Source organism: Mustela nigripes, chromosome 11 (assembly GCF_022355385.1).
Source record: "Mustela nigripes isolate SB6536 chromosome 11, MUSNIG.SB6536, whole genome shotgun sequence".
Lineage (NCBI taxonomy): Eukaryota > Metazoa > Chordata > Mammalia > Carnivora > Mustelidae > Mustela > Mustela nigripes.
Genome location: NC_081567.1, coordinates 10,200,411 through 10,224,715, shown reverse-complemented (window position 1 = coordinate 10,224,715; position 24,305 = coordinate 10,200,411). Strand labels below are relative to the sequence as shown.

At 42.9% G+C, this 24,305-nt stretch overlaps 1 protein-coding gene across 6 annotated transcripts in view; it reads right to left on the bottom strand.

Annotated features, from left to right (window-relative positions):
* GTF2I (general transcription factor IIi) overlaps nucleotides 1-24,305 on the bottom strand; it is a 105,815-nt gene that overhangs the window by 73,615 nt on the left and 7,895 nt on the right. For all 6 annotated transcript variants that reach the window (XM_059414721.1, XM_059414724.1, XM_059414722.1 and 3 more), the window contains exons 2-4: nucleotides 8,194-8,297; nucleotides 3,580-3,718; nucleotides 995-1,129 (exon numbers count right to left, since the gene is read on the bottom strand). In XM_059414721.1, coding sequence (XP_059270704.1) covers nucleotides 995-1,129; nucleotides 3,580-3,718; nucleotides 8,194-8,292 — 373 coding nt within the window. In that variant the 5' untranslated portion in view covers nucleotides 8,293-8,297. The remainder of the gene's footprint in view (nucleotides 1-994; nucleotides 1,130-3,579; nucleotides 3,719-8,193; nucleotides 8,298-24,305) is intronic.

Here is a 24,305-nt window from a genome sequence, read left to right as displayed (position 1 = left end):
TTCTTTACGATGGCCTCACTGTGGTATAATACAATCTTCTCATATACCGTTCAGCCTTAGAACATGGAAACCTAACAGGTCCTACTGTTACCATAGGTATCCCGCAATTTTTGGCCAATATTCTCACTGAAGCGTTACTAGATAAATACAACGAGCATGCGTAACTGAATGTGTTCTACCACCCCGTCTGAGTGTATCAGAGGCAGGAGCCCACCCTATTCCCTGTGCCCCGCCCCCATGAGACGAATTTTACCTACAATCTCACAGTGTAACCAGTAACTTCTCCTTCCCACAGTTTTGGGGTTTTTTTAAAGCGCTTTGTTTGCCATGTGTTTAGACTAACAAAAGATGATTTTTTCAGGAAACTGGTGGGATCAGCACACAGGGCAAAAATAAACAGTTCTCTTTGGGTGAATATTATGTATTAATGCAGATTCTCCAGGGAAAGGGGTAGTTGATAGTGGGAGGGATCCATGCAGGTAGTGAGCCAGGGAGTACTTGGGAAATCTACTTCTCTCTTCTTACAAACCTAAAACAGCTTGTAAATAGAAAAGGGGGAAAAAATAAAACCCGCCCCACAGCTCTACTAGGTACATTTGTTTGTTTCTGGGTTTGTTTCTTCGAACAAGAAAAGGAAAGTATGGTCACTCCTGATGTTAACCCCGTATTTGGAAATCGATCCATTCAGTTTGTCAAAAATGCGACCTTGAAACCATTTACACAATTCACCCTTTTGCAAACTCAATTATATAATGTCTCTTTTAGAAAATGCAAGTGTAGGGGCGCCTGGGTGGCTCAGTGGGTTAAGCCTCTGCCTTGGGCTCAGGTCATGATCTCAGGGTCCTGGGATCCAGCCCCACATCGGGTTCTCTACTCGGCGGGGAGCCTGCTTCCCCCTCCCTCTCTGCCTACTTGTGATCTCTCTGAGTCAAATAAATAAATAAAATCTTAAAAAAAAAAACAAAAAACAAAAAACTCAAGTGTATGACCTTACCATAGCAAAAGCAGAAATAGTCCTCAACCGTTTTTCTGAGCGTCTCAATCTCCACAGCGTCCACACTCATGCGATTCGCCGGGCCCGTAGATTTCATCTTGTGCATCTCTGCAGCCTTTTCCTCTTCTTCAACACCTGCAAAGTAAGTAATGATATAAGATGCCCAGATCCATTATCTTAATATTTGCCTTTCCATAAGAATAATTTACTTCTAATATTATGATATTTATCATTTGTTATAAAAAGACAAAAGAGGGGCACCTGAGTGGCTCAGCTGAGGAAGCGGCGGCTTTCAGCTCAGGTCATGATCTCAGGTAGGGTCCAGGGACTGAGCTCGGCGTCAGGCTTCCTGTCTTCAACCTTGCCCTCTCCTCTGCCCCTCCCCCACCTCACCACACCCACACGTGGACTCTCTCTCTAATAAATAAAATCTTTTAAAAAGGGGGATGGGAGCAGGGGGTATTTAAAAATAAAAATCTACAATAAATGACTTGAATAAAAACCATAAACGGTCATCACCTCTGAAATAACTGCAGCTTTAACAAAAAAAATCTATAAAGTAAAAATTAGCTACTTGTAGTTTTGTTTTCTTTTTTAAGAAAAGGTACCATTACAGTAATTTGTCACCTACAAACTTAAATATGAGATTAGCAATGTCACAGAAAACATTCCAGGTTCAAAATGTCCAACACACAGCCACTAGACACCTGTCGCTGCTGAGCACCTGATGTCCCAGTCCAAATGATGACGTGCGGTACATCTGCCATACATACTGATTTTGAAAACTTAGTCCAAAAGAGCATGCAAAATACCCCACCGGTCATTTTTATGTTGACCACATGCTGTTTTAAATATACTGGGTTAGGGGAGCCTGGGTGGCTCAGTGGGTTAAGCCTCTGCCTTCAGCTCAGGTCATGATCTCAGGGTCCTGGGATGGAGCCCCGCATCGGGCTCTCTGCTCTGCGGGGAACTTCCTACCCCTCTCTCTCTGCCTACATGTGATCTCCCTCTGTCAAATAAATAAATAAAATCTTTAAAAATTAAAAAATTAAAAAAATATATTGGGTTAAACTATAATCACTGAAATAAATTTCCCTTGTTTCTCTTATTGTCATAACACAAACATTTTAAATTATGAGTGATTATCATCTCATTGCTCCAAACTGTGGGCAAGAAAATTCTTCCCAAGAAACTGTAAAACTGGGGCGCCTGGGTGGCTCAGTTGGTTAAGTGACTGCCTTTGGCTCGGGTCACGATCCCAGAGTCCCAGGATCGAGTCCCACATCAGGCTCCCTGCTCAGCGGGGAGTCCGCTTCTCCCCTCTCTTCTCATTCTCTCTCTCGCTCTCCCTCTCAAATAAACAAAATCTTAAAAGAAAAAAAAATTGTAAAACTGACTCATATACCTACTGATCAGGTTTCAGAAGACAACTATTGATCCTCATCTGCAAAATACTTTATATAAACAAATATTATGTTTGAGAACTACATCCAAAGATTTATTCTCTAGGGCATTAAATTACTGGTAACAAAACGAAAGTACGAATACTAATAAGCAGGGACTACAATTTGCAACTGAGGACAATTCCCCTAATGCTTAGTGCTAACCACTGGAGAACCACACAGGCAAGACAGTATAGGGAACGGGAATATAAACACAGCTGCCAGTGGGATTATAGTATTCATGGGACAGATGGCAGCTGATATACACATAATCAAAACAACATTATTACTATAAACTTAAATACACAAACATGATCAAAGCCTTAAAAATTCTCAAAACGATCGGAAATAATGAAAATATTTAAATAGATTATACTATCATAAAGCTTAAACGATTATAGTGGGGCACGGAGGAGCCTGCAGTGTGGAGAGGATATGCTTTTATAAAAAGGGCTAAAAATATGATTGAGAATTTAAATTAATGAATTAAGAAAAATCTTTTATTTACCCACGATCTGCTCAATTTATCATGAGTTGGATCTAACTTGATAATGGAAATTTAAATGGATCTAAGTTGATAATGGAAATTTAAATTTGGCACTTAAAGACACACACACACACACACAAATATCCCTACAGGGGCACCTGGGTGGCTCAGTGGGTTAAGCCGCTGCCTTCGGCTCAGGGCATGATCCCAGGGTTCTGGAATCAGGCCCCACTTCAGGCTCCCTGCTCCGCAGCAAGCCCGCTTCTTCCTCTCCCTCTCCCCCTGCTTGTTTCCCTCTCTCGCTATCTCTGTCAAATAAATAAATAAAATCTTAAAAAAAAAAAAAAAAAAAAAAAAAAGAACCTTTAATCAATTCAAGATTCCTCTACCTCCTCTCCCAGGTGTGCCACTAATCCAAAGTAACACCAAACAAGGAACACAGGATAAACATTTACCGTTTTTCTTAAACTCTTCAGCTTTTACCATTATATATTACAATGTCAGGGACATCTTGAGTGTTCTGCAATGTGTCTCTAGACATTTTAGAAAACCCTTTTAGTATAAATCCCATTCTGTTTTAGAAAATAAGACATTTGTTATCCCTAACTATTTAGGTCCAGTATTTACAAAAGACAAAGATACAATAAAATACTTACAGTATTTTACAAAATCTTTCTGAAAATCCTTTCTGGTATTAACAAAAGCGCGTCCTCTCTCGGTTCCAACCACAAACACGTCCGTCTCATACACCGCGATGCAGGCCACTTCCGCCTTGGACTTGGCCAGTTCTTTACACTGAAACACAAAAAGCAAGTGTGGCACTATGTACAGATGTCTTGAAGTACTATGTACGATGGATGAAAAAAGAATCTTATCACTTCGGGGGCGCCTGGGTGGCTCAGTGGGTTAAAGCTGCTGCCTTTGGCTCAGGTCATGATCTCAGGGTCCTGGGATGGAACCCTGCATCGGGCTCTCTGCTCAGCAGGGAGCCTGCTTCCCCCTCTCTCTCTCTGCCTGCCTCTCTGCCTACTTGTGATCTCTGTCAAAAAAAAGAAAAAAAAATCTTATCATTTCAATGGTCTTACAGTATCTGGAATCAGATGAAGTTCCTGGTTTCTGGCCTTAGATTATCATAGAAAAAGAGTCACCATTTTTTAAAGGTACCGCTCTTTTATATAGTTTTCAATCCCAATGTTAAACAGGGAAAAACAGAATTTGTAAGAAAAAAGGGCAGAAATCCCTTCTAATCCGTTACAGGTCAAATCCCCATGAAACAGCCTCAGACTTCCACCCAAGGCTTACTCGGAGAGCACGCTCTACAGCAACACCCAAGAGACGTGAGGGGTGCAGGATTCGGCAGACAGAGAGTTGATGGCTGGTGTGGGTGCGTCTGGAGAGCTCTGGAGCAGGGAGGGCCCTCCCAAAGAAAGGGGAGACCTTGGGCCAGGAGCCTCGAACACTCAGAGCAGTAGGAAGGATCAGGGCCATCAGGGCTAAGGGAAGTCTGAAGCCGCCTCACAGCATCCGCTGCACCATCTCACTTCCAGGGTCTCTGTCTGAACGCACCACGGGAATCACGCTGGGGTGATCTGTTTTGTTTTTTAAGTAAGTACGGCTTCTACTAAGTATATTCTTATGAAATTAAAAAGTTCTTAAAAATCGTGGGCGCCTGGGAGGCTCAGTTGGTTAAGCAACTGCCTTCGGCTCAGATCATGGTCCCGGAGTCCCAGGATCCAGACCTACATCAGGCTCCCAACTCCATGGGGAGTCTGCTTCTCCCTCTGACCTCCCCTCTCATTCTCTCTCACTCTCCCTCAAATAAATAAATAAAATCTTTAAAAAAAAAAAAGTTCTTAAAAATCTTAACTCTTATATAACATTTCATTTTCTTTTATTTGGTACTAATGTTACTGGCAGTGTTGGTGATTCTAATGATCACTCCTTAAAATAACACCGAAATAATCTGGTGTCAGAGATAGGAAATGAGCCAAAAAACTTTTGACTCTGAAAGTAAATACCTCCAACATTCTCAGAACCTATTGCAAATTGCTTTAAGAAGAGTCTATGGGGCACCTGGGTGGTTCAGTGGGTTAAGCCTCTACCTTTGGCTCGGGTCATGATCCCAGAGTCTTGGGATCGAGCCCCGAGTCGGGCTCTGTGCTCAGCAGGGAGCCTGCTTCCCCCTCTCTCTCTGCCTGCCTCTCTGCCTACTTGTGATCTCTGTCTGTCAAATAAATAAATAAAATCTTTAAAAAAAAAAGTCTATCAGTTCACACTCCCATCCGACCTTCTAGTGGAGCAAAATCAAAATATTCTTAACAAATGATACCGTGTAACTTTTCCAGGAACATTCTAAAAGGGCATATTAGTTTAATCAATAATCCACTCCGGGACACCTGGCTGGCTCAGCTGGTAGAGCATGGCGACCCTTGATCTTGGGCTTGCTGAATTTGAGCCCACTTTGGGTGTCGAGATTACTTAAAATAATAAAATCCTTGGGCGCCTGGGTGTCTCAGTTGGTTAAGCGACTGCCTTCAGCTCAGGTCATGATCCTGGAGTCCCGGGATCATGTCCCACATTGGGCTCCCGGCTCCACGGGGAGTCCGCTTCTCCCTCTGACCTTCTCCTCATTCACGCTCTCTCTCAAATAAATAAATGTTTAATAATAATAATAATAAAATCCTTAAAAATAGTAATAGTAATAATCCACTGACCGGTTGATATTAAAAATAAAGAGTATTGTACCTTAGTATAATACTATTTCTGTAAAGTAACATACTGTTTACTTATTTTTCTACTATCTTAGTGATATGTTTCCCTATTGATACATAAAAGCACCTCACTTACTTTTGCCACTGAAAAGCTATTTATGGAATTAAATATATAATTATGTATCTTCTTTTTTCTAAGTTTGTGCTATTACTTTTTCTACTCATCTAGAATTTTAACTTAACACATTATAAAGGCTTGGAAGTTTGGGCGGTTTTCTTTTGCTTTTTGTTGTTGACTTTTGGGAGGGGGGCAAATACCCCATGTGCTCAGTATCATCTGTTGCAAACTACAGCTTTCCTCTAATCGGTTTTTATTTACACAATAACCACCTTAAATAGAAATTAGCTGCATAATATTGCTCTAAAATGCTATCTTGAATAAGTAAGTTTACGCCCACTGAGATGATTGAAAATCTTTTTAAATATAGCAAAACCCTAATACAAAACTTCTGACCTACTAGTGGAGCCAACAATTGTGCCAGCAGGACTAATGCTGCCCTATCATTCCGTAACACGACATTTATATGAGATACACTGTGGCTGCTCACCTGGAAGGAAGTGTTATTTCCTCTCTGTTGTAGGCCAGGGTGTGAGGGTGTGAGGGGACATGCCTACGCATCACTATCCACACTCAGCTGGACACCCCTGTCACCAAAGGCAGCATTAATGAAACAGCAGGGCCAGATTCATGTACTGCCCAAAGATTCGATCAAAGAAATCTATGGACCAAGGGAAAAGATGAAACTGACCTATACACTTATAATTACACTTCATAATTTACAACGAGGAACATGAGGAGAGATACTCTTTATGCTGGTGAGAAAGACATAAAATCTAAGAATAAAGAAGTGACTTTGCCAAAGATAAGAAAATTTAAAAGACAGTCTAAGGAAGAGAATGGGTTCCATCTGACCGAGTTATTCTATGTATAGAATAGTATTAAGGAAAACCATTTTAATAAACAGTAGGGGACCACCTGGGGGCTCAGTCAGTTAAGCATTCGGCTTAGGTCATGATCCCAGGCTCCTGGGATTGAGCCCTGTGTCAAGTTCCCTGCTCAGTGGAGAGTCTGTTTCTCCCTCTCCCTGTGACCCCACCCCCTGCTTGTGCTCTCTCTCTGTCTGAAATTAATGAGTAAAATCTTAAAAACAACAACAACAAAAACAATTAAAAAAAAAAAAAAAAAAAAAAAAACAGAGTAGGGACTCCTGGGTGGCTCAGGTGGTTTGGCGTCTGCCTTCAACTCAGGTCATGATCCGAGGGTCGTGGCATGGAGTCCCAAATCAGGGTCCTCGCTCAGTGGCAGCCAGCTTCTCCCTCTGCCTGACACTCCCCATGTTTGTGCACATGGGCACAAGCTCTCTCTCTGACAAATAAAATAAAAATCTTAAAAAAACCCCAAAAACTGTAGGATTTAACCTTTAAACTATTATTCAGAGGAGGCTGGATGGCTCAGTCGGTTAAATGTCTACCTTCAGTTCAGGTCATGATCCTGGGGTCCTGGGATCTAGCCCCCTGTTCAGCAGGGAGTCTGCTTAAGAGTGTCTCTTTCTCCTTCTGACCCTCCCCCTGCGTGTGCTCTCTTTCAAATAAATAAATAAGATCTTTAAAAAAAAAAAAAAAACAGGTTAACAATATATAGCCACTAACTTTAAGTAAAGAATTTTTCAAAATTCTCAAGTAGTACAAAGGAAAGAACACCTGAAGGGGGAAAGGTAAGCAACCTGCAAACTCTGTCATACGGACACCTGTGAGGTTCAATGCTATCTAATACAAGTCACACTTAGGACCGGAAATACATAGCCCTCTCCTAGCTAGGACATGTCTAATTTCAATGTGTCAGAAAATACCTAAGTCTGACACTTATAAGTCTATGAGCTAAAATACCAGGTTTCCAGCTATAGATCTATAAAAACATGATTAAGTAAACTATTATTACTACCACTAGAGTATACAAAAATACAGCAAAAGGATACTTAACAGTTCACTATAACTATGTATACAATACAGGTTTCTTAAAAATGAAGAGCTAACACTACATATTTAGTAAGAGTTAGCGGGGTAAGGACAACTGTGAGCACAAGCACAATACGGAATGTAAAGAATAAGTGTGCTCTTAGGGCTCAGAATTCCGCCAGTGCTCTTCACAGACAACTGAACACCAGCACACACCAGCTTCATATACCAGCTCGTCCGGAGCGTCTTCAGCGTTCCACATAAATTCAAAGCTACTGCTTGCGAAACAAGAAATTGCCTAAGATATTGATAGGTAACCAACTGAAATTAAATGTAAAAAATTAAACATTTAGGTTAAGTTCAGATTGTTTGGAAACATGGTAGTAAAATGATTTGAAAGGCTTAAATCCAGAACTACTATTCAAGCAAAAAACTCTTCTTATAAAACCAGAAAACATGTATGTTTCCAAAAAAACTCAATCTCACCCACAAGCCCAACCCCTACCCAACTACAAACATTTTCTAACTATAAAGCCATCTCACCATGGACTCCAGAGCAGACATAAGGAACGTCACCACCATCCTGCTCTCTGAGGACTCCTCGTCTTCAACGGGCAGGGTAGACATTGCTACTTGGGCCATGATCCCTAGGAAAGAAATACGACAGTGAGTGGCAGAAATTTACAACGTCCTTCTACACAGATGTTCAGAGCTGCGACTGTCCTCCACAGATGCCTAATTCACAGTTTTCTTGCATAAGAGGAAAAAAGGCTCAGAAGCTGAGTATTCAATTTGTCAAAAACTCCCATCCTCTAAGATATAAAATCTATCCCCTAAATTTCCAACTAATTTCCATAAAATTAGGTCAGCATAATCCCCCAAATAAATTCAGATGCCACCCACAACCAGTTAAAATGTCTCCCAAGTGAGGGACGACTGGTGGCTCAGTTGGTTAAAGCATCAGCCTTTGGCTCAGGTCAAAACCCCAGGGTCCTGGGATCTAGCCCCATGTGGGGCTCTCTGCTCAGTGGGGAGCCCGCTTCTCCCTCTCCCCTAGCTCCTGTGCTCTCAGGGAAAAAAAAAAAATCTTCCATGTGAGAATGAGAAGTGAAGCACTGCAGCATCCAGTGATCACTTATCACAGTGCATCACGGGACACAGCCACCAAGTTCCCTTCCTCCCAGGCACACGCGCAGTGGGTAAGGCAGACAGAGGCTAGGTGAAGAGAATTTCTCTGTTCTTACCAAGAAGGACAAATAACATCTAAGAATGCTTTACAATACAGCATTATTATCCTCTTTAGAAAAGATTTTCCGCTACCTGGGTGTCAGAAAAGAGCCTCAGCTAACCCTCCGACACCATAAAAATGCAACACGTAACACTACACAGTAGGTGCTGGCAAGGATATGGAGAAACTGGAGCTGTGGTGCGCCACACTCGGGCATGTAAAATCGTGCATCCAGGGTGGAAATCAACTTGGCTGTTCCTAAAAAAATTAAACAGAATTACGACGACACAGAGATACCACTTCTGGGTATATACCCCAAACCGAAAGCAGAAACTCAGATATATCTACAATATGTTCACAAAAGCATTATTCACAACAGCTAAGAGGTGGAAACAACCCAGGTGTCCACCGTCAGCTGAACAATGCACAAAATGGGACATGTACATCCGATGGCATAGAATTCCTCCTTAAAGAAGAAAAAAGTTCTGGGGCGCTTGGGTGGCTCAGTGGGTTTAGCCTCTGCCTTCAGCTTGGGTCGTGATCTCAGGGTCCTGGGATCAAGCCCCACATGGGGCTCTCTGCTCAGCAGGGAGCCTGCTTCCCCCCTCCTCTGCCTGCCTCTCTGCCTACTTGTGATCTCTGTCAAAAAAGTAAACAAAATCGTAAAAAATAAAAGAAGAAAAAAGTTCCGAAACATGCTATGATATAAACAAACCTCGAAAAGAGTATTCTAAGTGAAATGTGCCAGACACAACAAAACTAGTATTGTGACTCCACTCCCATGAGATACCTACATAACAGGCAAACTCACAGAGCCAGAGAGTAGAATGGTGGCCGCCAGGGACGAGGAGGAGTGGGTAGTGGAGATTTACTGTTAATGTGCACAGAATTTTATTTGGATGATGAAGTTCTGGAACTAAAGGATGCTGAGAGCTGCAGAACAATATGAATGCACTTAATGCCAGGGAACTGTACATTTTTAAATGGTTAAAATGGTAATTTCGTTATGCTTATCTTATAGAAATTGAAAATTGAAAAAAAGCAAAAATATATCACATAAAGACTCTTAAGAAGCCAAAATCAAAAGCATTATTTTAAAGTTACTAATACCGGGGTGCCGACTGGTTCAGCTGACTCTTGATTTCGGCTCAGATCATGATCTAAGGATAGTGATCTGATCAAGCTCCGTGGAGGGCTTCATTTCTACTTAAGATTTCTCTCTCTTCTCCCTCTGTGCTCCCCCCATCCTCGCCTCACCCCAGTTCCTGGGGTCTCTCTCAAAAGCAAAACACTGCTAATACTAAAAAAACTATTTTCTAGGGGCACCTGGCTGCTTCTATCGGTAGGACATGCGATTCTGGATCTTGGGGTAGTGAGTTCAAGCCCCACGTTGGGGTTCAAGCCCCACGTTGGGCACGGACCTTACTTTCAAAAAAGAGTAAGTAAAAGTGACCTAGCTCCCACCATTTGTTTCCGTGACTACTAAGCTATATTTGGGTATCAACAAGTAACAAATTGTACATACTTAGGAAATAACACTTTACAATGAAACATAGTAACAAGGGGCACCTGGGTGGCTCAGTCATTAAGTATCTACCTTGGGGGGGGGGGGGTCATGATCCCCAGGTCTTGGGATGGAGCCCCGCATCAGGCTCCCTGCTCAGCAGGAATCCTGCTTCCCCCTCTCCCACTCCCCCTGCCTGTGTTCCCTCTCTGGCTCTATCTCTCTGTCAAATAAATAATATCTTTAAAAAAAAAAAAGGAACATCGGTAACAAAAACTGATACTTATCCCTGAATCTGTGAACACACAAAAGCAATTCTGTTTTCCAAAACAAGATCTCTATCCTGAATAGAGACAGACTCAGGAACAATAGCATTCAGCAAAAGAACGCTTAAAACATAGAAATTACTTTCCCTAACAGCCTAGGTCCTATTCTTTATCCTGGAAAAGCGTCTCAGTAAATTTGTATTAAAATGTGGCTCAGTCAAGATGAACTACAAAAGCATGTTATTTTGCCATAATCATAATATTCACTTAGAACGTACGGTCACGGTTTCTGAAAGCTCATAGATGTCCTACTCATCTCTCTTTCTCTCAGTTCTCCAGGAAGGGCAAAAGGAGTCGTGAAAAGGGGACATGTTCTCATGTTACAAATTCAATTTCGTGTCAAAGGGCGCAGCTGTTCTTAGTGTCAGAACACAACTTTGGGACAATTCCCCGCCTACTGCGATTTCTGCTTCTCACCTTAAATGGCCGGAAGTCGGCCACGAGGTCACTCCCGCTCCGGATTAGGAAATGGGGAGACAGACCCCACAGACAGCCCTGCAGGGGAGCCGCAGGCCAGGAGAGGTCCCGGTTCATTACCAGAACTTCTCAGGAGGCACCGTAGCCCTTATCAACAGGAAGAACCTTGGAGGGATGAGTCAGTCCAGCAGGGCTTCATGGGGAAGGGGACGCATTCTGTCTGGGGCCTTCTGCCCTCAGGAACGTGTGCATGCGCGCTCCAACAGAAACTCTCCCAACTGCTCCTTGCCCGTCCCAAGAGGTCATGTCCCTGGGCAGGCTCTTCAACGAACTCTCTCCCCGCACCCCGCACCCCCCGGTAGCCATGGCCCTCCTCTTCTCTTTCCCAGAAAGGAACCGCCATCGCGCGGTGGCACTGACGACGCACACCAAGGCCACACCCCAGGCCGCTGCTGACACAAGCTTATGGAGCATGAGGCATGACAGGCACTGGCAGACTAGGCTGTGGGTCCCCAGACTCTGAAGCACTAAATCAACCACTTGCTTCCAAGTCCCCCTTCATCTCTGACGGTTTACTAAGCCCCCTCGTTTTAAGCAGCAGTTAGACCAAAAAGAAGAAGAAGAGGAAGGAGGAGGAGAAGGAGGAAGAGGAGGAGGAGCTATTCATCACAGCCATCATGGTTTATTATCTACTTCATACGCACAACAACCCTGTAAGGGAGAAAAGGGTAAGAGCACAGAAGCAAAACAGAAGTATATTCGCAGAGCCCAGAAAAAAGCACTTCACAGGAGCCAGTGTTCTCATAAAACACTTGGGCCGGGGGCGCCTGCGTGGCTCCGTTGGTTAGGCGGCTGCCTTCGGCTCAGGTCATGATCTCAGTGTCCTGGGATTGAGCCCCACATTGGGCTCTCTGCTCACCGGGGAGCCTGTTTCTCTCTGTCTCTTGTCTGCCTCTCTGTCTGCATGTGCTCACTCTCGCTGACAAATAAATAAATAAAATCTTTAAAAAAAAAAAACAAAACAAAACCCACTTGCGCAGAACCCTTGTATTCTTTTTCTGGTTTATTTTAAACAGGGTGTGTGTGTGTGTGTGTGAGAGAGAGAGAGAGACCAGAAATGAACAAGAAAATCACCACTGAAAGCAACTAAAATGGGACAGTTAGCTCTGTACTCAAGGAAGGCTAATAGGCAAATTTCTATCTCTAAACCTCATTTGGGATATTCTTTGGAACAAAAAGGAAAAAGAATAAAATGATTATGCACTCCGTAAGACAGTAAACACACACACACGAAAGAAAAGAAAAATCATTTTAAATGTGAGACCTATGACGAAGGCACCTTCTTTCCGCTGTTTGGGAACACCAGCTCCCTGGGATCACCATAATCCAAGTTCAAAGAATCAGGCTGCTTGGGCCACCCAGATGGGAACCCGGACCACAAACAGGGATAGAGACTATCTTACTCATCCCTCATCCAATTTGGGATGTCATCTCACTGAGGGGAAAAATGTCTATTTGACCCCTAGTTTTGCGCAAGCTCGGGGCTTCCATTGCTGAGCCTCTCACCCCATAAAGCGGTGTAATTAATTAGTAGGTACCTTCAGGACAAGAGTGATTTTCACTTCTACTATCTGAGTTCCCACTTTCTCTTCTCCTATTAGCCTTTCTGAATTAGCCCTTCCAAGTTCCCATCTCATCAACTTTTTGTTATTTATACCAGCTTTATTTTGTCATTTTAGAACCTTCTGATTAGTTCCACCCGCCCTGGGAACCACATCTTATCTTTATTCTGAAGACTAATTTATGAATTTGCCAGAACTATCTTAGACTGTAAGGTTACGAGTTCCTATTTCCAACCACCCCACGAAAGGAATTTTTAATGTCTAATTATTCAGCTGAAAGGATCCACAACTAGATCCGGAAATACAAGACAACATTAAGTTTTCTCTATCCCACAGAGTCTTCACTTCTGGAGCGAATGGGTTTCTCTCCTAAGGCAGAGGGGACAGTCACACGCATCTTTAGGCTCACCGCACACCCATACTGTGACCCTAGAGGCAACAGACCACCATTGTCTTCCCACTACGACGTGCACAAGAGTTCTGGGGGCTTGTGTCACGCACCTGGTGTAACTGCAGGGGCTACGCGGAACCAAAGGATCCGGGGTTCCCTGCACCTGGCATTCTAGCTAGGACCACGTGGAACAGGAAGGCAGGCAGTTACTGAGAAGGCAAAGCAGGGACGCCTGGCTGGTCAGTCCGTACAGCCTGCGACTCTTGATCCCAGGGCTAGGAGTCCAAGCCCCACGTTGGGCGTGGAGGCTACTGAAAAGAAAGCAGAGCAGGACACTGGTACCAGGGGAGAAGCAAGAGGGCGCCTAAGCGAGCCTCGCACACAAAAAATAGCAGCAACTTTAGTCTGCCGGACCTTCTTTCCTGTTTTTTTCAGTTTGCTTAATTCATGCGTTCTCAATGTCTTCTGACCTCATCTTTTGTTTCCCTGATTGGATTTCAAGTCTCCCTTAGAACTTTCGGAGATGACCGTCACTGGACTGCTACTGTTTCCTACATCTCCCATCCCGGGCAGCCACTGGTTAATGGATATGATCCTTTCTGATGTGTCTGAAACCAGACTCCAGCCAGTCTTGCCAATCTTCTTGGATTTCGTGTTGGAGATCCATTTGAAGGATTAGGTTTACCTGGGTCCTTACTGTTTTGATCTGTTCTACCTCAAAATAAGCCAACAACCAATTCCATATAAATTTTCATTTTACCATACTGCTTTTAATTTACTGATCCTTGGGGCACCTGGGTGGCTCAGTGGGTTAATTAAGCCTCTGCTTTCAGCTTAGGTCTTGGGATCGAGCCCTGCATCTGGCTCTCTGCTCAGCGGGGAGCCTGCTTCCCTTCCTCTCTCTCTGCCTCCCTCTCTGTCTACTTGTGATCTCTATCAAATGAATAAATAAAATCTTTTAAAAAAATTTACTGATCCTTGCTGTTCATGCTGAACAGCAAAATAACAAAAAGAATATTTTACAGTGAGTCAGAGACTTCATGAAGATTTTCACATATGCCATTATCAGTCTAACAACAACAGCAAAACACAAAACAAAAAAACCCACTGAGGTCTTTAGTATTTTTTATTATGGTGATCTCTAAAATATTACTAAACTGGGTGCCTGGGTGGTTCAGTCGGTTAAGCCTCTGCCTTCAACTCAGGTCATGATCCCAAAGTCCTGGGATCGAGTTCCTTGTTGGGCTCCCTGCTCTGCAGAGCATCTGTTTCTCCCTCTGCCCCTCCCCCTACTCATTCTCTCCATCTCTCTCTCTCTCCCCCCTCTCAAATAAATATTTTAAAAAATAATAAAATACAGGGGCGCCTGGGTGCCTCAGTCGGTTAAGCCTCTGCCTTCAGCTTAGGTCATGATCTCAGGGTCCTAAGATAAAGCCCCACACAGGGCTCTCTGCTCAACGGGGAGCCTGCTCCCACCCACCACCCACCCCGCCTGCATCTCTGCCTACTTGTGATCTCTGTCAAATAAATAAAAATAAATCTTAAAATAAATAAATAAATAAACGAAATGAAATGCTACTAAATTTTCAGGACTTTTGCTTCAAATTTAAGCTTTGGATCAGAGGGGTAAGTGGGGAAGTACTATATTACGCTGATTCTTGGTTTTTTTTTTTTTTTTTTTTTTAAGGGGAAGGTACTGTATTACGCTGATCCTGTTTTTTTTTTAATTACATTTTTATCCTATTTCTTCTTTGTATTTCTATTTTGTTAATTTCAACAAGCATCTTTCCATTTCAATCTTACAACATGTGATCTTAGATCAAGGGGGGAAAAAATCTAGTGCAACCTCCTTGCTCCATTATGTTATAAATGAGAAGCCCAACGTGGAAAGATTAGCTGTCTTGCTGTGGCCGTATGGACAGTTAACTTTTATAACAAGGAGCTGGAATCCGTACCTCCAAATTCCCAATTACCTTTTCCATGCACAATAATAACCAAAGAAAAGAAGGTTAAATAGAGGAACCCAAGATAAATAATTATACAGTGATTAAAACTGTAATACTAGGCAATCTTGACGAGGCACTAGAGTAACGGCCACCCACTGCAAACAAACTGAAGGCAAAGGACAGTCTCCTTTCTGTGCAAGCAGCACAGACTGCAGGGACACTGAGGAATACTTCACATATCAGCATCAGTCACATTCTATGAAAAAAACAAAGGATTTGGTTCAAAGAAGAAATATGGAATTACAGGCCAAGTGTTTCTGTGAACACGTAATTTGTGTCACAGAACTCTGCGGACGGGTACCATCAGGAGTCACCTTTCCTCTCCACAGCAAATAACAGCCCTCAGAGCTGAGTTTAAACAAGTGTAACTTAATAAAATTTTAGCAAAATCCAAGACCTAGGACCCAGTCCTCAACCAGGAGAAAATGGATTTAAACTGATAGAGGCAACAGGCCCACTATTCTATTCTATTCTCAAAAACTTTATTTTCGGTGGGCGCCTGGGTGGCTCAGTGGGTTAAAGCCTCTGCCTTTGGCTCAGGTCGGGATGAGTCCCACATTGGGCTCTCTGCTCAGCAGGGAGCCTGCTTCCTCCTCTCTCTCTCTCTCTGCCTGCCTTTCTGCCTACTTGTGATCTCTCTGTCAAATAAATAAATAAAATCTTTTTTTTAAAAACTTTATTTTCACAATTTTCTATAAACTGCTAAGGTTCTCTCTGTTATTGTTACTTATAGTGAACAATTAAGATCTACCCACAGAGCTACTTAAATACGGTGAAATAGGGCGCCTGGGTGGCTCAGTGGGTTAAGCCACTGCCTTCAGCTCAGGTCATGATCTCAGGGTCCTGGGATCGAGTCCCACATCGGGCTCTCTGCTCAGCAGGGAGCCTGCTTCCTCCTCTCTCTCTGCCTGCCTCTCTGCCTACTTGTGATCTCTGTCTGTCAAATAAATAAACAAAATCTTTAAAAAAAAAAAATACGGTGAAATAAACTTCGAGACTGCAAAAATCATTAACCTTCCTGACTCAATGTTTTGTACAAGAGCCATAACCCCTAAATCCCAGCCAGACACCTGGATGGATGAACACTGAGAAAATACTCAACAGCACCTAAAATACCAACCACAAGGGTACCGACCATGGAAAACTACAGACAGCACTTAGGACAGGTAATGGTATTCAATTCTGTATTCAATTCTGTAATTATTCACCAGGTTTCAGAGGTAAAAACAAAGTAATATTTCTACCAAGACAATCTTTCATCCAAACTTCTTCAGCTTCTGACCTCTACCCCAAAAATGAAGCGGGAGGCATCTGGCTGGTTCACTAGGTAGAACATGTAACTCTATTTTTTTTTTTTTAAAGATTTTATTTATTTATTTGACAGATCACAAGTAGGCAGAGGCAGGCAGGGGGGCGGGGGAGCAGGCCCCCTGCTGAGCAGAGAGCCCAACGTGGGGCTCGATCTCAGGACCCTGGGATCATGACCTGAGCCGAAGGCAGAGGCTTTAACCCACTGAGCCACCCAGGTACCCCAGAACATGTAACTCTTAATCTTAGGGTCATGAGTTCAAGCCCCATGTTGCAGGTACAATCTACTTAAAATTTTTATTTTTATTTTTTGAAGATTTTATTTATTTGACAGACAGATCACAAGTAGGCAGAGAGGTAGGCAGAGAGAGAGGAAGGGAAGCAGGCCCCCCACTGAGCAGAGAGCCCGATTAGGGGCTTGATCCCAGGACCCTGGGACCATGACCTGAGCCAAAGGCAGAGAGGCTTTCACCACTGAACCACCCAGGCGCCCCTCTACTTAAAATTTTTTAAAAAGGGGAGCCTGGGTGGCTCAGTCCTTAAGCATCTGCCTTTTACTCAGGTGATGATCCCAGGACACCGGGATCCAGCCCCGCATGGGGCGCCCTGCTCAGCCCGAAGCCTGCTTCTCCCTCTTCCACTCCCCCTGCTTGTGCTCCTCTCTCACTGGGTCTGTCAAATAAATAAAATCTTTAAAAACAAATAAATCAAATGTAAAATACATTTTAAAGCGCAGTGTGGCTTTCCTGTATCAGGGACAGTCTTTATCTAGGCCGCTACCGAAGATCTGGTCCTCGGCTTTTCTGGAGTCAGTTCCAGTCGCTCTGCGTTCAATGAGACCTACTCTCGGGTTATTATTTACGTGAGGTAAAACTCAAATTTACCAACTCATTTCATTAAGAAATCCTAGTCAAGTTTTCTTTTTTTTAATTTATTTATCTGTCAGAGAGGAAGAGAGAGAGACAGCACACACGCAGGCAGAGAGGCAGGCAGAGGCGGAGAGAGAAGCAGGCTCCCCACTGAGCAAGAAGCCCGATGCAGGACTCGATCCCAGGACCTGGGATCATGACCTGAGTGGAAGGCAGCGGCTTAACCACTGAGCCCCCAGGGATCCCCCTAGTCAAGTTTTGATTAAATTAGTAATGAAGGCACCATCCATCCTAGTCTAAAGTACATAAACCAACAGAAACATCTTCAGTGAGAAGTAAAAATAATTTCAAGTATCACTTAATTCTAAGGAAAATGTAAAATGGCACCTCAAACTTTTCAAAATAAATTGTATCCTAAAAAAGAAATTTCCTCGGGGTGCCTGGGTGGCTCAATGGGTTAAAGCCTCTGCCTTCAGCTCAGGCCCTGGTCTCAGAGTCCTGGGATCGAGCCCCGCACCGGGCTCTCTGCTCAGCCGGAGGCCTGCTTCCTCCTCTCTCTCTGCCTGCCTCTCTGCCTGCTTGTGATCTCTGTCTGTCAAATAAACAAATAAAATCTTTAAGAAAAAAAAAAAAAAAAGGAAAAGAAATTTCCTCAAAATGATGAGCACAAACAGAAAAGTTAAAATTCCTCATCTAAGATGTCACACATTTTGCCGTAACAGGGTGCCTAAGATAACTGGAAAGGATCTAATGGTTCAATCAGCTGACTATCCTAAACAAGTTTCGGCTGCATTAAAATTAATCTCGGTCATCATATAATACTGTATCCCCACAATCTTCTAGGCCGCCGAAATCCTTCTACCTCTGAAGCTGATGGCACTGAACACCTCCACGTTGTACCTATAATCACTAAGTGGTAAAAGCTGAAGAATCGGTTTTCCAGGAAAGGTTCCATCCCTAAATTTCAGGTACAGATACTACAGTCAGTTCGGACCGCAAACCCAGAGCTTGTGTCTTCAATCTCCTTCAACGTGCTACCATTCGTTCCAATTACGTCTGCTTAGTAGCTGCTACAGAAGACCTGTTTCAGGTTAATTCACTGACCCTATTAATTTGGCTTCTGAAGGATATCAAAGACATTAACTTGATTCGTTTATTACCCAAGTGGGGCATTTGCCTGACACATTTTACAGAGCAGAACCTTTTTTTTTTTTTTTTTTTTTAACATAAGAAGCTTCTACCTGGGAAAAACAAGGTAAACTGCTTGGGATTACAGAATTAAGTAGAATATAACAGAGATCTGACTGATCTTAATACTCCATGTTCTTTTAAACCGTACCATCTACTGAAAAATTTATTTTTTTAAAAAGACTCTATTTATTTATTTGAGAAAGGGAGCACAAGTGGGGGAGCATCGGCAGAGAGAGAAGCAGGCCCTCCTCACCCCCAAGCAAGGAGCCTGATGTGGGAATCAACCCCGACCCTGATCGTGACCTGAGCCACCCAGGCACCCAAATTTAATCAGATTGTTAATGTTTCCCAAATTCCACTATTCACAATATTTAAATTCCAGAAAAACATTTCGTTTTCTGAGATTTAGACAAAAACGATCATGGGATTTTTAGGTCCATGCACTAACCTGCATTCTAAAAAATAAAAATCACCAGCTTCAAGAGGAAAAAAAATCCTTAATTCTAAAAAAGAGAGTTTTGGGGATGGGAGGGATGGGGTGGCCGGGTGATGGACACTGGGGAGGGCATGTGCCATGGTGAGTGCTATGAATTGTGTAAGCCTGATGATTCACAGACCCGTACCCCCAAAACAAGAAATACATTATATGTTAATAAAAGTAATTAATTAACTAAAAATTTAAAAAGAGAGTTTCATTATCTCCAAAGTATTACCACAGAAAATACTTATTAACAAAGTAAAGCATGGCACACACCAAGTGATCAAAGTTAACCTAGTCAAGGACAAACAGACCTCACATCCCACCCAACAGACTGTACCAAGAACACTGTGATATTCCTGCCTAAATACATCGGGCAAAACCAAGCTGAGGGACATTCTGTAAAACAACTACATCTTCAAAAAGGTCAAGGGCACCAATTTCAAAGGCCAAGGAGCTGTCCTAACGTGAGGTGTATTAGAGGAACAAGGCAACTGAGTGAAAACTGGATTAGACAGAGCCTTTTGCTCTGAAGAGACATCTGGCAGGGCTGCCCTGGATCAGGCTGTGAGCCTGGGTCCTGGGATGGAGCCCCCCACCGGACTCCCTGCTCAGTGGGGCGTCAGCTTCTCCCTCTCCTCTCTCCGTCTGCCTCCCCTTCTCAGCCTCTCTCCCTCTCAAATAAATAAATAAAATCTTGGGAAAAAAAAAAAAAGCGACATCTGGCAAATCCTGAATGGGGTTTTTGGTTGAAGGATATATGGGAAATTTGTTTGCTGTCAGTTTCAGAGTGTCCCACATAATGTTTAAAGCACTAAGTACATATAAGCTAATCAAAATTTTTCTACTTTTGCCTTATCTCATGGGTGTTGAAGTCTTGCTGCCTTTTTTTTTTTTTAAGATTTTATTTATTCATTCCACACAGAGAGATCACAAGCAGGCAGAGAGGCAGGCAGAGAGAGAGGAGGAAGCAGGCTCCCCGCTGAGCAGAGAGCCCGATGTGGGTCTCGATCCCAGGACCCTGAGATCATGACCTGAGCCGAAGGCAGAGGCTTAACCCACTGAGCCACCCAGGCACCCCAAACCTGGGCCTTTTAATTTGGACAGTATTTGTTACTGACCATGTGTCTCTGCTCTAGACTGGGGTGGGAGGAGGAATCCTGCCACTCCAGCACTAACACAGTGCCTGGCACATAGTAAGCATTCTTGACACATGTGCTAATTCAACAATGAATCCTAAACTTCTGGTGGATGTTTTCCCCCCAATATTAGAACTTAGCCACATGGAGGCTATCAGATAATAGCTCGCTGGCTAAAATGTCTAAGTCAGAAAGTGTAATCGATAATTTGATCCCAAGGAACTGTCTGGGTCACTCAGTCGATAAGCATCTGCCTTTGGCTCAAGTCATGAGGGTCATGGGATCCAGCCCCATATTGGGCTCCCTGCTCACCGGGAAACCTGCTTCTCCCTCTTCCACTCCCCCTGCTTCTGCTCCCTTTCTCTTTTCTTTTAGAAATAAAATTAGAAATCCCTAAGATGAACCACTGCTCAAGATGGATTTTTAAGTCAAGGTTTTTTAAGTTTTGATGACTGGCTCTGCTTACGTTTTAAGATGTTTAATTCTTCATTTCTACCTGCTGCAATAAAGCTGGTAATCATGTCAGTAAAACCCAAGCACTCTCAAGAAGAAACAAAATACATTTGGAAGGTTAAGATTTGAAATGACCTGTAACGGTTATATTTATGCCTAAAACTTTACACCCTTCACCACCACATTTTAAAAAACATGTTGAGATACCTAACAAAAATAGCTACATTTTCTTTTTTTTTTTTTTTTTTTAAAGACAAGTGAAAGGAAGAATTACAAAATAAAATGAAGCCAGGGAAGAGAATCTGCCCAGCTGATGATCCCAAGTTCAGTCCTGAACCCCACAAGTAGCCAAAGCAATGTCCTTGAAAAACAACCAAAAAAGCACCTTATCAACTTTTCTTGGTACTAGAGTTTAAGAGAAAATGTTTGCAAATGCACAGACTATCCTTTTAAATTGACAGTCCAGATCTGGCTCTACCAATATACTAAGAATGTATCCTTTTGACCTTATTAGAAATTTAAAAATTATTTAGGAAAAAAAATTACTTAGGACTGGGAAAGGTAGATCAGTGTTCTTTTTCTAACTCTGCATGAATGGGAAGAGGAAATGAAAATCAAGTAACTATGACCTACAAAGTCCCATCTTTATTTTTGCTCAATGCACTGTTCACAGGCAACAAGGCAAAGCTATCATGAAAACCAAGTTTGGAATCAGACCGAAGTTCTGAATTCAAGTTCTAGCTCCAGTACTAGATATGACTGACCCTGGGATTCTTGAACCCCAAACCTACTACTCTGGAAAATGACAACAGTATGTGTACTTACCTCACAAAGTTATCAGACTGTAAGTTAAGTACCTGCTGGTGTTTCACACAAGCATTCAGTAAATTAACCATTTAAAAATTTAGATTTCAGGGTGCCTGGGTGAAGCCTCTGCCTTCGGCTCAGGTCATGATCCCAGGCTCCTGGGATCGAGCCCCACATCAGGCTCTCTGCTCCACGGAGAGCCTGTTTCCTCCTCTCTCTCTCTGCCTGCCTCTCTGCCTACTTGTATCTCTGTCAAATAAATAAATAAAATCTTTAAAAGAAAAAAAAAAGAATTTAAATTTCACTCAAATAGTTACTTTCCAAACACATATGTACCTATTTATTTGCATATAAACTCTCCAAATCTAACTCTGATAAAATGAAGATTTCCCAACTAGTTGCCTTAATTACCACTAAATAAAATAACCTATTATCTGACGGGCAGGAAAACTAATGAGAAAAGTGTCAAAATAAACCACTGTTTTTTTCCCCATTTATTTTCCCCAACGTTATTGGGGAATACTGTCTCTCTCAAATAAATAAATAAATCATAAAAAAATAAATACACCATGCATGTATTTAGATCAAATGTGGTCCTCAAAAATTGTTTTAGATTTAATTTTAAAGTCACCTTACCCCAGGGCGCCTGGGTGGCTCAGTGGGTTAAGCCGCTGCCTTCGGCTCAGGTCATGATCTCAGAGTCCTGGGATCGAGTCCCGCATCGGGCTCTCTGCTCAGCAGGGAGCCTGCTTCCCCCTCTCTCTCTGCCTGCCTCTCCATCTACTTGTGATTTCTCTCTGTCAAATAAATAAATAAAATCTTAAAAAAAAAAAAAAAAGTCACCTTACCCCAAATATCTAAAACAAAGAACCTAGAGTAAACTTACACACTCAACTGAAGAGTCTTTATCCTAAAGCTCTCAACAACATGATCTGCCCAGACCAGTATCCTTCAAGAAATAGGTTGTGTCCTGAGGCTTCGCAGAACACGCCCAGACGGCCCTCAACATGCTGGTGAGTAAGGACTGCTCCAAAAGCATAAGGGACTCCTTTTCCCCAAAGCTTAAACCCAGCCGATGAACAGTGAACAGCTCAGCCACTCATTCTGCAGGTGTAAGAAAACTGTTCCGGGGCACTTGGGGGGCTTAGTCGGTTGAGCATCTGCCTTGGACTCAGGTCATGATCTCAGGGCTGGGAGGGAGCCCTAAGTCAGGCTCCCTGTCCCCCTGCCCCTCCCCCTGCTTGCTCATGTTCAGGCTCGCTCTCTCTCAAATAAATACATCTCTAAAAAAATTCTTAAAAAAACTATTTTAAAAAGTGAGTTCTTAAAGACCATTGTTAAAAAAAAAAAAGTTCTTCCAACAGATAAGGCTATAAATAAAGGAAAAACTATGAAATAAGGAGACTCAAAAAGTGAGTATCTAGTCAAGGGACTACCCCACTATTTCACAACATACCCCAGAAAAAAGTATGCTAAAACCTTTGCAGAAGCAATCAACATGATAATAATTTTTTAAAGTAGGCTCCATACCCAGTGTGGAGCCCAAAGTAGAGCGTGCACTCAGGAGCCTGAGGTTCAAGACTTGAGCGGAGATCTAGAGACGGACACCTGACCGACTGAGCCACGCAGGCCCCAGAAAAATAAATTTTAACTTACTATAACAAATACTAAGCTACAGACTACATATGCAAATGGAATTCAAACTCAACAGCTATCCTCAAAGGGGTAGGACCCACAGGATCAACAATCTCCACACGCTCTGCCTAACCAGGGCTCCCTTTAACCAAACACCTAAACTGGATCGAACTCTTCACTCCTCTCTGCTTCTACAATTACACTGTAATATAATCAATACAGCAGTTTCAAAAAATTATTTCTTTGGCCACACTATAAAAAAACTTCAAGAATCCAAAAGCCACTTTAAGGATTTAAAAAGGAAGGACAGGGCACTTGGATGGCTCAGTGGGTTAAGCCGCTGCCATTGGCTCAGGTCATGACCTCAGGGTCCTGGGATCGAGTCCCACATCGGGCTCTCTGCTCAGCAAGGAACCTGCTTCCCTCTCTCTCTCTCTCTCTCTCTCTCTCTCTGCCTGCCTCTCTGCCTACTTGTGATCTCTGTCTGTCAAATAAATAAATAAAATCTTAAAAAAATAAATAAATAAAAATAAAAGTAAAGAATAAAAAGGAAGTACAGAGGCTCCTGGTTGGCTCCATCAGTTAAGCATCTGCCTTTGGCTCAGGTCATAATCCCAGGGTTGTGGGATCAAGCCCCGCATCGGGCTCCCTGCTCAGCTCCCTCTCCCTCTGCCCCTCTCCCCGACTCTCTCGTTCACGCTCTACCAAATAAATAAATAAAATCTTAAAAAAGTAAATTAAAAAGGAAGGACATTCTGACACATCCTGTAACACGGATGAACCTTGGAGACATTATGCTAAGCAAAGCAAACCAGTCAGGGAAGGACCAATTCTATACTTGTGCAGTCCCTGAAATCATTAAATCACAGGCAGAAAGTATAACAGTGGGTGCAAGGGGCTGGGGTAAGGGGAAACCTAGACTGTGTTTAACAGGCAGTTTCAGGTTAGGAAGATGAAAAAGTCCCAGGGATGCCTGCGTGGCGCAGACTCTTGGTTTTGGCTCAGGCCATGATCTCTGAACTATGCACTTAGAAATGGTTAAAATGGGCACCTGGTCCCCTCAGTCAGTAGCGCACACAACTCCTGATCTCATGGTCATGAGTTTGAGCCCCATGTTGGGCATGGAACCTACTTAAAAAAAAAAAAATGGTTAAAATCATTACTTATATATGGGACGCCTGGGTGGCTCAGTTGGTTGGATGACTGCCTTCGGCTCAGGTCATGATCCCAGAGTCCTGGGATCGAGTCCCACATCAGGCTCCCAACTCCACGGGGAGTCTG